This window comes from Carassius gibelio, chromosome A11 (assembly GCF_023724105.1).
Source record: "Carassius gibelio isolate Cgi1373 ecotype wild population from Czech Republic chromosome A11, carGib1.2-hapl.c, whole genome shotgun sequence".
In the NCBI taxonomy this organism is placed as follows: Eukaryota; Metazoa; Chordata; class Actinopteri; order Cypriniformes; family Cyprinidae; genus Carassius; species Carassius gibelio.
In genome coordinates this window covers 17283499-17300723 of record NC_068381.1, presented here as the reverse complement: position 1 = coordinate 17300723, position 17225 = coordinate 17283499, and the positions used below count along the sequence as shown (strand labels likewise).

General features: G+C 37.4%; 1 protein-coding gene across 1 annotated transcript in view; it reads left to right on the top strand.

Annotated features, from left to right (window-relative positions):
• Positions 1 to 17225, top strand: part of LOC128022838 (dynein heavy chain domain-containing protein 1) — a 33316-nt gene that overhangs the window by 5074 nt on the left and 11017 nt on the right. The window contains exons 7-28 of the mRNA XM_052610616.1: positions 2 to 253; positions 355 to 498; positions 1410 to 1485; positions 1617 to 1837; positions 1976 to 2219; positions 3067 to 3224; positions 3304 to 3429; positions 3508 to 3784; positions 3869 to 3996; positions 4081 to 4279; positions 6177 to 6268; positions 6375 to 6588; positions 6908 to 7033; positions 7132 to 7226; positions 7311 to 10440; positions 10627 to 10753; positions 10839 to 11028; positions 11126 to 11405; positions 11921 to 13613; positions 14476 to 14795; positions 14900 to 15086; positions 17106 to 17208. Of these exons, the coding sequence (XP_052466576.1) occupies positions 2 to 253; positions 355 to 498; positions 1410 to 1485; positions 1617 to 1837; positions 1976 to 2219; positions 3067 to 3224; positions 3304 to 3429; positions 3508 to 3784; positions 3869 to 3996; positions 4081 to 4279; positions 6177 to 6268; positions 6375 to 6588; positions 6908 to 7033; positions 7132 to 7226; positions 7311 to 10440; positions 10627 to 10753; positions 10839 to 11028; positions 11126 to 11405; positions 11921 to 13613; positions 14476 to 14795; positions 14900 to 15086; positions 17106 to 17208 (8382 nt within the window). The remainder of the gene's footprint in view (position 1; positions 254 to 354; positions 499 to 1409; positions 1486 to 1616; positions 1838 to 1975; positions 2220 to 3066; positions 3225 to 3303; positions 3430 to 3507; positions 3785 to 3868; positions 3997 to 4080; positions 4280 to 6176; positions 6269 to 6374; positions 6589 to 6907; positions 7034 to 7131; positions 7227 to 7310; positions 10441 to 10626; positions 10754 to 10838; positions 11029 to 11125; positions 11406 to 11920; positions 13614 to 14475; positions 14796 to 14899; positions 15087 to 17105; positions 17209 to 17225) is intronic.

Here is a 17225-nt window from a genome sequence, read left to right as displayed (position 1 = left end):
GGTAAGGTATGAGACTTACCAAGCACATCAGGAGCTCCAAATGAAAGTGGAAAACTCAAAACTCTACCAGAGCACTCAATCCCTACACGTTCAGCTCACCTACCATAGAAACCTCCAGAAAGAGCTCAGTCAGGCAGAGCAAGCATTACAGCGGCTGGGAAACCTCGCTGCTCTAGCTGACCGCATGACTGTTCAAAACCTTGTCACCATCTCAAAGCGGGAGATCACTGCATTCCTAAACAATGTTTTAAAAGTAAGGTTTACAAGGTTTTAGTTCTGGATTGTTAGTTGATTTATGATTTATTGTTATTTGTATTTTGGACTTAATTTTCTCACATTTAAACTGCCTTTCAGAGAGAACAGGAACAACAGGGTGGTCTCTTCCAGACAGAGATTATCTTTGGAGCAGACAGTCAGCTCACTGTTTTTCCTCCATTGCAATTGTTTCAAAAGGTTTTGCTTGGAGCATTGCTATTAGTAGCAGATTCTGTCCTGCAGGTGAGAATAAAAAGTTGATTAATCATGGTCTTGCTATAATGCCAGAATTAGTCACATTTTACAGTTATGTATTTCTCATTCTGGTGATTTTGACACCATTTTTATTGCTCCATCTCTAACTTTTGGTCTAGCAGTGTACCGTAAATGCTTTTTATTAGTATCAGCATACTTTTACCACATTGATGGAAGTATTGAAAAGTATAAACTTACACTATAAAAAAAAGATTTACACAAATAAACTTTAAAACAATATACTTTAGTGTGAAATTAATGTAAAGTTAATTGAATTAAATGTTATTTGCAATTTAAAAAATAATTTATTATAGTTTACATTTGTGAAATTAGCTGAACTTTAGAGTATTTGACCACTTAAATAAAAATGTACAGTAGGTAGGAAATATGGTTTATTTAAGTGTACTGCCAAATGTTATGGCAAACATTTAAAGTGAAATAAAAAAATGTATATAAAGCTTTAATATCAATTAAACTTGTGTGTCATTTATGTAAATGTATCTATAATTATACACTGAGATTGCAATTTAACACAAATTAAATTATATACACTTTGAATGTTGAATAACACTTCAGATAAAATAGAAGAAGATATTGTCGAATGATGATAACAGTTCCTGGTACCCATTGACTTCCACAGTATTTTTTTCCCCTACTATGGAAGTAAATGGGGACCAGCAACTGTTACCATGACAGATTAATAATGACAGAATTTTTTTTTTTATTGTTTATCCTTTTAAGTAAACTTAAGTGGCCATTTATTTAATTAATACTACATTATCTGCAAGTACAGTTAAAAAAAAACCATACTTTTAGGATTGAAGTACAGTACACTACAAGTGTAAATTCAAAAATTTCCTTTACACAAAGTTATGCTAAACTGTTGATGTGATCTATAGGTGTTTGACTCCTGCAGTTTATCATGTGACTCAAAAGGCTGTTTGTCCAACAGCTGTGTTAAAGACCACATTGCAGGTACCTAGAAGAGCATGTACCATTAAATAAAAAAGTAGCATTCTTCTTTAATATTAAGCATACACAACATGTAGCATAACAGTCTCATGTTTTGTATTATTATTATTCTTTTTCTTCTTCAAAATTTAAAGCCAAATGTTGTGAAGTAACAGGTCCAGGCAGTGTTTCCTCACAAACGGAGCATGATATGTCACCCCAAACCCAAATGCCAGTCACAATGAACTCCCTCAAAGTTCAGGGACAGAGAGTGCGAGGCCATTTTCAGCCTCTGCCCCGAAGACTGCTGGAGTGGAACTTGAAGGTTCACATTGAAACACAAGAGTTTCAGAATGAGCAGATCAAGATTACACAGGTATTCTGACTTTTTCATCTGTATGCATTATTAAATTCAAATACATATTATGCCTAGAACAGTACATATACATCCAGGAACACTGCTACTCCACAAAACAAACAGTGCAGTTATGATGCCCTTGATTCTCTTGTGTAGGATGCCATTACAGAGGTGCACCAGCTGTGTGAGAGCCACTCTTGGTTGGCAGATGTTCATTTGTTCACTGGTCAGTGGAGTTCATCCTCTCTAGAGACCCTGAGTGGATGTTCCCCCCTGAAATATGAGGAGCTGATCAAGAAACTTCATTTTTGGATGGACAGAGTTCACAGCTTGCCTCCATCTTTTACTACATCAAACAAGTTGTTCACTGTTGAAATCTCCAACTTCCAAAAGCATATCGGTGTGTATTTCAAGTGTCTACAATTCCATTTAAATTTTAAAAAGCCCTAATTAAGCACCTAGGGCAACACAGGCACATAAATTGCATGCCTTCAAAAATTTGCAATACATCTGCTAGTATAATGCAATTTTTGCTCTGTATGCTTCCAGTTTTTTATTCATTCAAAAGAAAATGGCTACTTGAATAGCTGTCAATAAATAAAAATGAATGATGTATTTACAGCAGTTACATTAAGTAGTCACATGACTCACTGTGACATGCTCAGTAAAAATATAAATATATATTACAATCAAGATGATTGATTATATGCTTTCTTATATTTTAGTCAATACTGAGAACTACTAATAAAATTAGTTCCGTATAATTAAAATGATCTTTTTGACCCAATATATCTGTGTCCAGCGTTCTTGTGCTTTTAGGGAATATGCTAACACAAATCTCAATAATAGTGACTGCTCACTTTTCAGAGGCAGACATGTTTCCAGACCTGTTTTTGACAAAAACAGGATAAAAACATCCCAACATGATTTCATAACAATCACAAAAAAATTTCTAAAGCAATAAAGTATTTTGATTGACACAATAATATAATCTAAAAGTACCAACTACAAATCATTGATTAAAAATAAGATCAGACTACCTTATGATTGCGTTAGAACCACTTCTCAACAACCTTAGAGCTCATGCTAGGTCAGTCCTGAGTTGTTTATATTTTGCTGCTAAAAGTTGATTTCTCGATGAAGAAAACGAATGGATTTTTATATACAGAAATGTTAAGTTTAGAAATAGAGCGATTATGTCCGTATATCAAGCATTGGTATAAATGTTCTTCTATTTTTGTGTTAAGGTTCCATTTTAGGCATCATTGACAAGGATGTACTAAAGCTACTGTGTGACGATTTGCAGACACGTTCTGAGAACCTCAGTTCTGAGCTGAAAACAGCTGTGGAAGTCATAAAGTCTGAGCCTAGTACCTTTGACCAGTTTACCGTTTTTTCAAACACGGTATTGACTTTGACATACTGCTTTTCAGTACTGGTCGATCATTGTGAACTGCGGAGTAATTAATCATGATTATATGCAGGTCCAGCACAGTGAGAGGACATTAGGGGATATACAGCAGAGGCTGGAAGACCTCCACTCTCTACAGCAGACTGTGAGAAGGAATTATACACACATGGATCCAAGTGATGTTCTCTCATTGAAGCAGGTATATGTGATGTGAAAATGTGGTCACTGATTTCTGTTGCAAATTCAGTCAAAGTCTAAAAGCCAATTATTACTGCAGGTCGTTGACTTGTGGGATCAGTTTGTTCAGCTCCTAAAACCAGCTGCAGACATAGTTACCCAGCAGCTTCCTTCTATGCTTGATAAACTGGACAAGAACATTTCTTTATTAGTGAACAAATTAGACAACCTGGTTTCAAGAGCCACCTCTAGACTCTATCTCGACCCTGATCAGAATCCCAAGGAAATGTTTGTCCAGCTGAAAGCATTGTACAGTCAGTTCTACGTGATTGCTGAGCAGCTGAATGAACAGAGCAGAGCCAGTGAAATTCTGAGAGGTAAGACATCACGCCCCTAAACACCTCTCTTCCAGTGGTTTTATTGCAATGGTTCCATGTCAGTGGTTTCGTTTATTTTTTCAGGTCACCTACTTGATCTCACTTTTCTGACAGTAGCACGGCAGAATATGGAAGCAAGGAAAGGACTCTGGGAACTGATGAGCGTTTTGTCCACACAAATTCATGAGTGGAAGCTGCTAAATTTCAAGAAGGTATCCAACACCAAACAGTTCTTTTAGATTTTTCATGGATTTATAAAATTTTACAGTATTTCTCTTGAATTTACATCTTTGCAGTTTGTGGTGACTAAAGCACAAGACAAGGTTAGTGAATGGCTACGACAGGCAGAGGCATTTGCAAAAGTTTTACCCTCCCATGATGCTTTGCTGCAGAAAACCCTACAGATTTTGCAGGGATTCAACCAGCTACTCCCTGTTTTAAGTAAGCTGAGCAGCCCAAAACTGAAGCCCAAGCACTGGAAAATCATCTCAAAGGGTAAGATAAGTGACATTACAAAAACACATACGTGTCATATATATATATATATATATATATATATATATATATATATATATATATATATATATATATTGTAAGGGAAACCGGTCAATTTAGCTCAAAGGGAATCATTTAATAATTTAAAGGGAATTTGAACAGAATCACTGTTTCACGGCTGATCACTGAGACGCCCTGCGATTCACTGAACGAGCCGTTTAATATCAAATCTGCGCTGGATACTAATATCCAAACTATAGTGAAAACACTATTAATTAGCACAGTAACAAGATTGGCAGTTTAAGACATTAACTTATAAGCACAAAACACAAAATACTTCACTTTTCAATATGAACAATGCTTTATTAGATAAATCTAAGACATATAAAGTAATCTAACACATAAGCACACGCACTCACATATTCACACAAGTTGCAGGAAGATAGAAAGTTTACAGCAATACCTGAAATTGCTGAGACATGAACAGCCATCAATCACTTAATTAACCCTCGCATTGAGTTACTCAATGAGGTTAAAATTATATTAGATACACCAGTAAAGATCAGTCTGGAGGTACTTTGCCTGTGTAAAGGGGTTCCCTTTGTTGTCGTTGAAAGGGGGTTTCCCGATGTCGCTAATTGGCTGAAAGTTCAGTAGTCGCTGAAGTGTCGTTTTGGGAAGCCTGTGGTGGGCGTTGGCTGACAATGCAGAGTTGTGTGGCTGGTTGAAGTTAAACGGGCACTCGAGGTCAGACTCAGAGACATGGCGTTGCAAAACTTAACTCAGAACACGAAACTCTCAAACGGAAAAGAAAAGAAACTAAAGTAAAAGGAGAGAAGTAAAGTTTGACGAGATTAGGTGGTGCTTCTTCTCATCGTGGCTAAGTAGCTGCATGGCTAAAGTCATGAGTAAAAGCAAACGCAAAAAGCAGGCTAAAAGCAAACTAAAAGCAGGCATGACTAATAGCAGAATCAAAGCTAAAAGCAAGATTTGATGGTGTCCTAAGTATTTAAACTGGCCTGTTGGATACACCTCAAATGTTGTCTTGACCAATCAGATATCGTCTTTGCTCGGGGTATCATAAATCATATGTTATCTTATCAAGCATGTGGTCTGAATTTTCCCGCTCTTGCAGGGTCTAATTTTGGACATGATTCCTATAACAAGAATATGATACATTTGACAAATAACTGATGGTCAGGACTGTTTCAGGCTAACAGATTCAAACATGTACATACTAAACATGAATATGTATCCTTAAGCTATCCAACAGTTATTGAAAGACATACACAATAAGTGATTATAACATGATAGTCAAAAGTGTGGGGATTACATGTAAATGAATATGGAGTTAAGCGATGGAGATTTTGAAGTCATGAAGTCATTTTGAGTTCATTTTGGTCCATTTATATCTAGAAAAGACAGTTTCTGTGCCATTCTCTGACATAAAGATTTCTGTGGAGACCAGAGGTTAAAAGGCCCCCCTTAGGAATTTCAGTCTGGTTCTGGTAGGTGGGGGAAGTCAATCCAAGGATCTTATGTATTACTCTCATGGGTTTACATGTGATGTCTGGCGTTGCATCTCAATTACTTGCCCCAAATTTGACAATCTCTTCTCCGAATTGACCAATGACTAATTGTCAATAATTGTTCTAGTGGTGTTAATGTTGAAAGCTGTTCTGTGAAAGAGTTGGTTGGTTGGTTATCTTGCTTTGGGCTTGTGGTACTAGGAATGATTCATGACCTCCTGTTGCCTTTCTGAGGAATTCGGCTCGTGTTTCAACCGTAGTCCTGATCGACTCTTTAATTTGTCTGGTTCGGGTCTGATATGCTAAAATATATATATATATATATATATATATATATGAATCAACCCTCATTAGAATTGTTTCTGTAGGAATTGGCCTGCGGTATGACCCAGGATGGAAATTAACGCTGGCTGATCTCATGTCCAAAGAGCTAGAGAAGCATCAAAATAAAATCGACAAGGTTCAGTAATACTTGTTTAGATTATTAAACATGTGATGTGAATACTTTACATTAAAGGTTTTTGGATCATTGTTAACTATGAGTGTGGATATGCATTGGCTTCCAGATCTATCTAGATGCCAAAGCTGAGGCAGACATGGAACAGAATTTCAGAGCACTTCGGAGGCACTGGGAACAGGCAGAATTTCTTCATACCAGGTTTATTATTGCTGTCGAGCAACAGCAGGGTCCACAACTAGGTGATGGAAAGGAGAAAAATGTCTTACCTCAAAATGCACCAAAGCATCAGATTATTGATGGTGGAACCTTCACCATTATTGGTAAGTTATATACACTCCCATCAGTGTTGGGGAAGTTATTTTCAAAAAGTAATTAATTACTATTACTAATTACATCATCAGTATTGTTTTTAAATTACTTTACTAATTACTCTGTCTGAAAAGGGACTTATTTACTCAATAAGTAACTTAATTATTCAAATTGCTAATTAGGCTACATCTTAAAATTTACTTAATTTTAATAGAGTTAAATGTACCTTAATAGAAATTAAACTCTTTATACTTTCAATTTGAGTGAAACATAGAATAGTTTAGCCTTTAGTTTGGTTTAGTTGTTGTTTTTTCTCATTTCTCTTTGCAGGTTTAGAGGCACTTTTGGCTCAGACTAAGGAAAGTGTTCTGATGCTTTCTGATATGCTGCGTTCTCCACATGTTGCTGAGTTTCAGCAAGAGGTTGAACACTGGCTGTTGCTTTTACAAGAGCAGGGTATATTCACAAGATCAAATTTATAAAAAAAAAAAATATCTACAGCAGAAGGTTTTAAAAAATGTTGATTTATAGTTTTCTTTTGCCTTTATTTACAGATAAATTGCTTGATATATTTGGGCGATATCAGCAAAAATGGATCTTTTTAAGTAGAACGTTCAATGAAATGGTGCACTCTCAAAAATCTGAGTTTGTATGTTTTTGATGTAATGTTGAGTTTGTTTACTGCCGTTTGAGTAAATAAGTTTTCTCTAATTAATCAATTTCTCTGTTGTAGCAAGAGAAGTTTCACCTGGTGGATAAGATGTTTCGTAAAATCATTCAAATCACTGTTAATGACCCACATGTATCCAGTTTTGTTCGACTGGGTACAACAACAGAGGCCAGTGACAGTTTACAAGAACAGAGTCTACGTACTGTCTTTATGAATGGACTCACAATAATGGAGAAGATTTCCAGTCACTTACTCTACGTCATGGAGTCACCACGAATCCAGTTCCCTAGACTCTACTTTCTCAGTGATGGGGAGGTGATGAAACTTCTCTCTTTACAGCTCCCAGAACCTTCATCCCTTTTACCTCTGGTGCAGAAATGCTTCAAGGGCGTTAAACAGTTTGATGTTCAAGTTGAAGGTGGTGGTTGCTGTGACAATGACTTGACAGCTCTAAGTGATGAGCGAATGTGCATACACAGTGTGTATGGAGAATTTGGAGAACATGTTCCCTTCATTGGTCCTCTTGAGCCAAACCTCAGTCCTGTGGCTTGGCTTAGTCTTTTTGAGCACAAGTTATATCAAGCAGTGAAACAGGCAATTCTGAAATGCTTAGATGTCCAGCAACATTCAAACTTTGAAAAGCAACCTAGCACCCCAGACCTGATTGGGAATAGAAAAGAGAACAATTCAGAAGTAGCTCATGAACCTCCCTCACTTATGCATCTAATACGTCAATATCCTTTGCAATGCCTTTTGGTGGCAGAGGAGGTTTTGTGGTGTAGCATGATCCGGAAGTCATCACATACTGGCATGTGGACAAGAATCAAGTCCCAAAATGCAGCAAAAGTGCACTATTTGTGCCAGCTTTTAAAAGAACACTCAAATGAAAAAACATCTCAAATCTTGACAGCTCTGCGTGCCTTGGTTATGCTTACCATGAAGCACTCTGGCCAAACAGATGGGCTTGCTGAAGTGAAAGGAGACTTGGAGTCCTCTTTTGAATGGCATAAACTTATGAAATATTACCTCATCCCAAATGATAATGCGCCTTCTTCTGATTTGCTTCCACTTAAAGAGGATCAGTCTGTCTGTGTTGATATTCTGTGCACACAGTTGCCATATGGCTATGAATACATCGGACCTGATAACTGGAAGATGGTGACTACTCCTTCAACTGAACAAGCTTACATGGGCATTATTCTTGCCTTATCAAGCTTCAAGTGTGCTTTCATCAGTGGACCCCACATGTCAGGCAAGCAGCATACTGCAGTGCAGTTGGGTTATGCACTGGGACGACAAGTGGTTATCTTGAAGTGTTGTTCAAGCACTGCTACTTCAGTTGTTTCGCAAATGCTTCTAGGTGCTCTTCAATCTGGGGCTTGGCTTGTGCTTGATTCAGTGGATTTGTTGAAACAAGGAATGTTGTCCGAGTTGGGACAACGCTTGACTGAAATTCATCAAAATTTATCAGCAGTTCAAAGACAAGCCCAAGAGGAAGCACATGAGCTGACAAGCTCATTTAGGAAGTGTAGCAGTAAAGAATTCATACAAAAATATAACAGTAGAGTGAATGAAGTGGAATGTCACATTGCTGGAAAAAATATTCAAGCCATGCTAAGCTATGGATGTGTCACAATCTCAGCTAATGGCTACTCAACTGAGATACCAGAAAATCTTAGAATTGCAATGAGGCCTGTGGCATTTATGCAGCCACACTACAGAACCATTGCAGAAGTGATGCTGATGTCATTTGGATTCTCTGAAGCAGCTACCATAAGTCGTCGCCTGGTCTCTCTCTTTAGCCTTGCTAAGGATTCACATTGCCTCCCTGATTTTGTCAGTGGTCACCAGACCTCATGGCTTGTCCTTCTCAGAAATGTGATTGCTGTCTCTGGAACACATTTACATCTCTCTCGTAATTTGGTAGAAATTGATAAGGGTACATTTTGTAGTCAGTATGAGACAGGATCTGCTTATACAAGACTTGAAACAATACCCGCAAAGGTCGAAGAACATTATTCATCACACTTCAGTCAGTCTAATGTGATCATAAATGAGTTAGAAGAGCAAGCAGCAATTAAAGGAGTTCTGTCAGTCATGCAGTATACTGTCTCAGATCCAAAGATAGCATCACAGTTTTGTAAAATATCTGAGCAAATCTTTCCGAAAGCAAGGTACTTTTCCAGTCCACAACTGTTCACTGATGAGGGGGAACAAAATATCCTTAGAAATCTTGTCATCGATGAGTTGCAGCAACAAGGAATTTATACAGACACACAAACACTTCACAATGTGTTGATCCTGCATGAAGTTTTGAAGCGCTCTAATGTTGTAGTGCTTGTCGGACCAGCAGGTAGTGGAAAAACAACTTTGTATAAAGCCCTTTCTAGTGCACTTCAAAAACTGTCCAGGGCTCGGGACATTGAATCTACTGGTGATCCTACAGGAGATTTTAATGACATTTATCATTATTTGTCTAAGCCATGTTGGACCTCTGTGAGCACAGAAGTTATATTTCCTAATACCTTGTCCCTCAAACAGTTTTTTGGTGGCTATTGTGGTCAGGACAACTCCTGGTTTGATGGAGTTTTCACCAAAGCATTAAGACACTCAGAACAGCCACTGCCGATTACTCCTTGCAAGAGGAAAATAACTGTGCAAAAACAGCTAGAAAAATGGATTGTGCTGGATGGAGATCCACTCGGCAGACCTGCTTGGATGGACTCTTTGGCTACTCTTTGTGATCTTGAAAATCCCTATCTCTGCCTTTCATCAGGAGAGAAAATTAAGCCATCAAAACTGAAAATACTAGCTGAGATTACAGACCTTGGTGATTCAAGCCCCTCTGTAGTGACACACTGCAGTCTGGTGTATGTTTCTGGAGAAAACCTGTGGAGATCTGTGTGGAAGAGTGAGATGAATGTACTTTCTACTGAACAAAATGTCGACCAGATTACTCTGGAAATGTGGAGTCACCTTTCTGAAGACCTTTTTCCTGACACGCTAGCATTTCTTAAGAACAAAGCACTTTCTTCTGTGATGGCCAGTGATCGATGTGAAGGCAGACAGTCATCTAGGATTACAGATGGTTTGCAGGAAATAATGTCCTTCATTAAGATTCTTCACACCCTTTTGGAGCATTCAGGAAAGGGAGGAGGCTTGAAATACACATCAAGGAAACCTGTAACAACAGGTAGGTTATACAAATATCTATTTTTTTTTTTTTTTTTAAAGAGACTTTGCATTGATTTTCCATAGTTCAGGCTTTTAGGTTCAGAGGATATGATTTTTTGACCTAGTGAAAAGTTTTATTTACCTGATTCAAACAATTTTTGCTAATAATTCATATAAGGGAAGTTTCCACATCTTTCTTCTCTAGATAGTACACAAGCTTTCCAATCACCCTGCAATGATGCCATGGCATCGTCTTCTCATTGGTGGTTACAAGCACGAAACCTCTTTATTGTAGCTTTCATTTGGGGATTTGGAGGTCATTTGCAACCTAGGTATATATGTAATTTATTTGTGATTATACTCAATCCTAGATGTTGTTAGGATATAAATAAAAGAATATGCCTGTTCTCATTGTAGACACTGGCCACATTTTGATCTTTTTGTACGAGAGGCTCTATATAAAAGCTGTTGTACTATTGAGACTCCACCAGAAGGCACAGTATTTGAGCATTTCTTTGAATTCAGTGAGGAAATGAGAGATACGACTAATTTCATCAACTGCTTCATGCGTAAGAGTCCACAGCTCTTCTACACACCTGTGCCTCAGGTATGCCTTTTATCCCATAGAGTGCATATTAATGTATATTTTTCCTCTGAATTTATTAAGTGAACAAATTCTGTCTGTACTACTTGCCCTGATACAGTACGAAAAACATGCATATCTCCTGGACATGCTCCTGGATGTTCATCAGCCAGTTCTTACTGTGGGAGAGTCTGGCTCTGGCAAAACAATGCTGTGCAAGTCTTTAATATCAAAAACACGACCACACCTGCATTTACCAGCCTGTCTCGGCCTTCACTCTTCTGAATTGAGCAAGGTACTTGAGAGAGTTAGGTACCAGAAGACTCAAGTGAGGAACATGGAGGCCTTAAAGCAGCCAAACTTTCTTTTGTTCATTGATGACCTTCATGAAGCACCATTTGGTGAGTTTATAAAAGATGCAGATTTAGAAAGCAGCTTGAAGCGTCTGTTAATAATAAACCAAAATCTCTGTCATGCATATTTGCCTTTCATTTAAGATATTTAATTTTTTTGCAGGATTAATTGGTGTATAATTTTATTCCAGGGGATCAAGTTATCAAAATGTTAAATAACTTGAGCTCCTCAATATTGCAATCATATCATATTTTCTTTTAGGTTTTCCCCGTATTTTTCTTTTTCCTTTCTTTTCTTTTTTTAATTATCCTGGACTGTTTATCTCCAGAATGTTCTCATTTAAACAAATTATTGTCATGATGCACATTTTCATGTATCTCTATATCATATATCATGATATCATTGATGAAAAACAAAAAAAACTTTATCATCAAACATTTTCAGTAATTTTAACATGTAACAATAAGATTAACTTGTAACAAACTTGTAACAAGTGCACTTGTAGCAAACTTTCGGTATTCAAAGAGTAACAACTAAAGTCTCCCTATCTTCTATTTTGCAGATGTTTATGAAAAAACATCAATGACTCTAGAGACATTGCGTCAGTGTATTTCTACAGGTGAAGTGTTGATATCAGAAGGCTCTCATTTCAAGCTGTTTCGATTAAGAGCCGTTAATTATCTAGGCACTTGTAGTGCTCCTAATGCAGTCAACAGCAATCAGATCTCTCCACGTCTCTCTCGACTCTTCACAATCTTGACTTTCCCAAGCATGACTTCTGAAATCTTGTTTTCTATCCATTCCTCGAAATTGCAACCATGGCTGAAAGAGACACAACCCATGCAGAGGATTGTAGATATAACAAACTGCATCCTAACCTCAACTCTTGATGTGTATTTTGCAGTGCGTGAATGTTTTACTCCTGCCTTACATAGTCCAATCTTCATCTTTTCTTTGCATGATGTTCACAAAGTGTTTCAAGGGATGTACCTTTGGAAGCCAAGGCTTAATGTCCAGGAGGCTCTTCATAGTAGTCTGGGTTATAGGAGTGTCTCTTCATCCGCTCTTAGACATGCAGCTCATGACCTTAACATCGCGCGCCTCTGGATGCATGAGTGTTTGCGCACTTTTGGTGATCGGCTAGCTTCAGAGGAGGCATGCCAAAAACTTCTCTCCATTATAGCTGAAGTTTCTAAGAAGAATTTTGGCACTAGGTTGTCAAGTGAATCTACAGAAGGTATATCAAGCCCTACAGATCAATCATCTGTATCAAGGAAACATAATGCGAACCAGCAACTGGATTCAACCCCTTCCCAGTTGGAAGAGAATGTGATTCCCTTGCTTGGAATGGCAGAAGTTCAGACAGAGAGGAAAGAGCGCTATGCAGTAGAGAACAACTCCAGCTTGTATAACCAAGGAAGAGGTGAGGATGGATCCTCATATGGTAAAGATGAAGTAAAAGATGATGGCGAAAGTGAACCAGGAACATCAGCGTGTGTATCTGAATCTGCAAGTGAATTCTTAAGTAGTTCATCTCAAATGCATCTAAAATGTTCTCATTCTGGTGAAAACAAATATGACTACATTAATCAAAAGCCAGAATCACATGAAGAGTTAACCACACAACATATGCCTTTAACAACAACCACAGCAAAAACATTCATTCAGCTTCTACAGGAAGCAGCTTCTTCCATCCAGAATGTGGTCTTCAGCCCAGAATTGTGTACACCACTGAATAACATACTTCAGCACCATAAATGTAAACTCAACTGTGTGTATCGAGAAAGAGACATAGATATGTTGGTAGACCAACTATTTCATACTCTTAAAAGCAGAGAAGAAAATAAAGAGGAATCTGACAACACTTACTATAGTCCTACCTGGGCTGTGCATCACCAAAATGTACATCAACTTGTGCATATCATCCGCACATTTCTCGTTCCTGGTGGACACGGGGCTCTGTTTGGAGCAGCAAAGAAAACAGGCAGAAAGACCATTGTACGGCTAGCAGCCACTTTGTTGGGATATCAACTAGTTGAGGTCCATCCTGAAAATGAGGCCAAGTTGTGGGAAATTATGAAAGGGGTTCGTAGCCAAATTGGGGTGGGTGGACATTTGGTTCTTCTGGTTCACGAAAACACTAGCCAGGCTATTAAGGATGAGCTGCTCATAATAATGGCCAATGGACGCTTCCCTGGACTGTATTCAGATAAGAAATTGAGCAGTTTGACAAAGGATGCCAGAGCACTTGAAATGTAGAGTATAAGTTTCCATTACATTTCATATCACTTACTTGAGATACTGATGCCATTTTAATTGCATGTTTAATTATGCATATTCATTTGTGTTCATTAAGATTTTTGAAATCTTTTTTACATTTTTTTATACTTAGATTGTGATTTTGCAGCAGATCATGTCACTGAAAAAAAGGAATGCATTGACTATACATTTCAGGCAGATACTGAAAAATCTATAATTATTGTAATGTTATGGTAAAAATGAATATTCATTTTGAGATTATCTGAAGATTAATATAATATAATTTAAAAAAAAAATTTCATATATTAAATAAGTGTTAGGCAAAGGTAATCTACATGTAAGAATAAGAGAATTGAGCATGCAGATTAAAAGCTTACTCCACTCCAAAATGAAAATTTTGTCAATCACTTATCCCCATGTCGTTCCAAACCCGCGAAAGCTTAGTTTATCTTCAGAAGACAAGAGAAGATATTTAAGATATTTAAGACAACAAAAGGATACGTTTTCTACGTGTACTACAGTATTTACGTCTGAGACAGAATAGCTTACTCCATTTGCGTTTAGTGGATGTTCTCCAAAATGAAGAGCCACAGAGGAGACAAATTGTTGAATAAAGTCATTATTTTTGTTTTCTTCGCGTACAAAAAGTATTCTCAATGTCTTTCATACTCTTCTGGACCTTGACAATGCAGTTTGCTTGGCAGTCAAAGGGACAGTCACAAGCCTCCTGATTTTCTTTCAAAATATCTTAAATTGTGTTCCAAAGACAAATGAAGCTTTTACGGGTTTCGAACGACATAGGGCTAAGTGATTACTGACAAAATAAAAATTTTGGGGTGGACTATCCCTTTAAATATTTAATATTCCGCTGTGTTTAATTATAAATTCTCTGATATCAGCAGGTAACAATTATAGTACTGATATTGTGCATCTCTTTTTGTCCAGCTATTTCAAAAACATCAGAAGAAATACTCATGTATTCCTTCTTTATCCTCTTCTCTGGCACAACTGTGAAAGTCAAACCGTAAAATCTTCAGTTTTGGAGATGCATATCACCAAGGCTTTGAGTCTCTGCTGTTGTGTAGAAGTGTACCAACCTTGGACCTGTGAGGCTTCAGCTGAAAGTGCTTTGTATCATTTAAAAGCCAGCCATCAGATTCCCAAGACAGATAGAACAGGTGAATCTGTCAAATATAATTATAATTCTGCTCCTAATGGATTTTTTTTGTAATCTGTTTCATGTTTTGAATGAGTTTGTGCCTGTGTGTTATTGCTTTTCTAGTTGCCAGGAATAGCTTAGTGGCTAGCATTTCTGAGGCGATGGCAAGAATACATTTATCAGCTACAAAATATGCTGTCACACTGTTTCATTTTCAACCGTTTGGACCTCGGTCCTACGTAGAGTTGATGGTCCAGTTCTTCTTCTTCTGCCACCACCTCTTTGAGCAAAGCAGAGTTCAGGATAACCGGTGAGGGGACTGCTAATCCCACTAATGTATTTAAACATACACTACTGGTCAGAATTTTTTGGAGTCAGTTTTTTTTTTTTTTTAGCAGGGATGCAAAAGTATACCACCATTTGCACTGATAATAGTAAGAAATGTTTCTTGAGCAGCATATCAGTATGATTTTTGAAGGATCATGTGACACTGAGGACTGGAGTAATGATGCTGAAAATCCAGCTTTGCCATCACAGGAATAAATTATATTTTAAAATGTATTAAAATATATTTTTTTTTTATTGTAATTATATGTGTGCCTGGACAACAAAACCAGTCTTAAGTTGCTAGGGTATATATATATTTTTAGCATAAGCCAAAAAAACATTGTATGGGTCAAAATTATTTCTTTTATTTTTAATTTATCATTATGGTATAAGTAAAGATCATGTTCCATTAAGATATTTTGTAATTTTCCCACTATAAATATATCAAAACCTAATTTTTGATGAGCAAAATGCATTGCTAAGAATATAATAAGGTGATTTTCTCAGTATTTAGATGTTTTGCACCCTCAGATTCCAGATATTCAAAACAGGTGCATCTCAATAAATTAGAATGTCATTGAAAAGTTACAATTTTTCAGTATTTTTTTTTTTTACAATTTTTCATAGTTTAAGTGGTTGTTTTAATTGTGATGATTTTGGCTCACATTTAACAAAAAAACACCAATTCTCTCTCTCAACAAATTAGAATAATTCATAAGACCAATTAAAAAAACATTTTTAGTGAATTGTTGGCCTTCTAGAAAGTATGTATTTACTGTACATGTGCTCAATACTTGGCAGGGGCTCCTTTTGCTTTAATTACTGCCTCAATTCGGCGTGGCATGGAGGTGGTCAGTTTGTGACACTGCTGTGGAAGCCCAGGTCTCTTTGACAGTGGCCTTCAGCTCATCTGCATTTTTTTGGTCTCTTGTTTCTCATTTTCATTTTTGACATTAGCCCATAGATTCTTTATGAGGTTTAGGTCTGGCGAGTTTGGTCAGTCAAGCACACCAACAGCATGGTCATTTAAGCAACTTTTGGTGCTTTTGGCAGTGTGGGCAGGTGCCAAACCCTGCTGGAAAATGAAGTCAGCATCTTCAAAAAGCTGGTCAGCAGAAGGAAGCATAAAGTTCTCCAAAATATGTTGGTTAACGGGTGCAGTGACTTTGGTTTTCAAAAAACACAATGGACCAACACCAGCAGATGACATTGCACCACAAATCATCACAGACTGTGGAAACTTAACACTGGACCTCAAACAACTTGGGCTATGAGCTTCTCCACCCTTCCTTCAGACTCTAGGACCTTGATTTTCAAATGAAATACAAAACTTCCTCTCATCTGAAAAGACTCAGTCCAGTTCTTCTTCTCCCAGGTAAGACGCCTCTGAAGTTTGTGGTTCAGCAAATTCCTTGATACCTCTGTGTGTGGTCTTGATGCTCTTAATGCCTTGACCCCAGCCTCAGTCCATTCCTTGTGAAGTTCCCTCAAATTCTTGAATCAATTTTGCTTGACAATCCTCATAAGGCTGCAGTTCTCTCGGTTGGTTGTGCATCTTTTTCTTCCACACTTTTTCCTTCCACTCAACATTCTGTTAACATGCTGGGATACAGCACTCTGTGAACAGCCAGCTTCTTTGGCAATGAATGTTTTTGGCTTACCCTCCTTGTGAAGGGTGTCAATGATTGTCTTCTGGACAACTGTCAGATCAGCAGTCTTCACTATGATTTTGTAGCCTAGTGAACCAAACTGAGAGACCATTTTGAAGGATCAGGAAAACTTTTCAGGTGTTTTGAGTTGATTAGCTGATTGACATGTCACCATATTCTAATTTTTTGATAATTTGTCTGTGTGCACTGCATTTATTTAATACACAAGTTTCACAATTTGAGTTGAATTACTGAAATAAATGAACTTTTCCACTACTCTCTAATTTATTGAGATGCACCTGTAAACTTTTTTTGTGTTTGTTACTTTTTTAAAACATATTTTCATATATTAGTTTGGCAAAGGTTTTAGCGCATGTGAAGGACATGACTGACACAGCTGCAAGGCACACACAGGACGTTCTGAGCTTTAAGGCCAAATGTGAGGAAAAACAGAAGGTATGTTTCAGTAACAG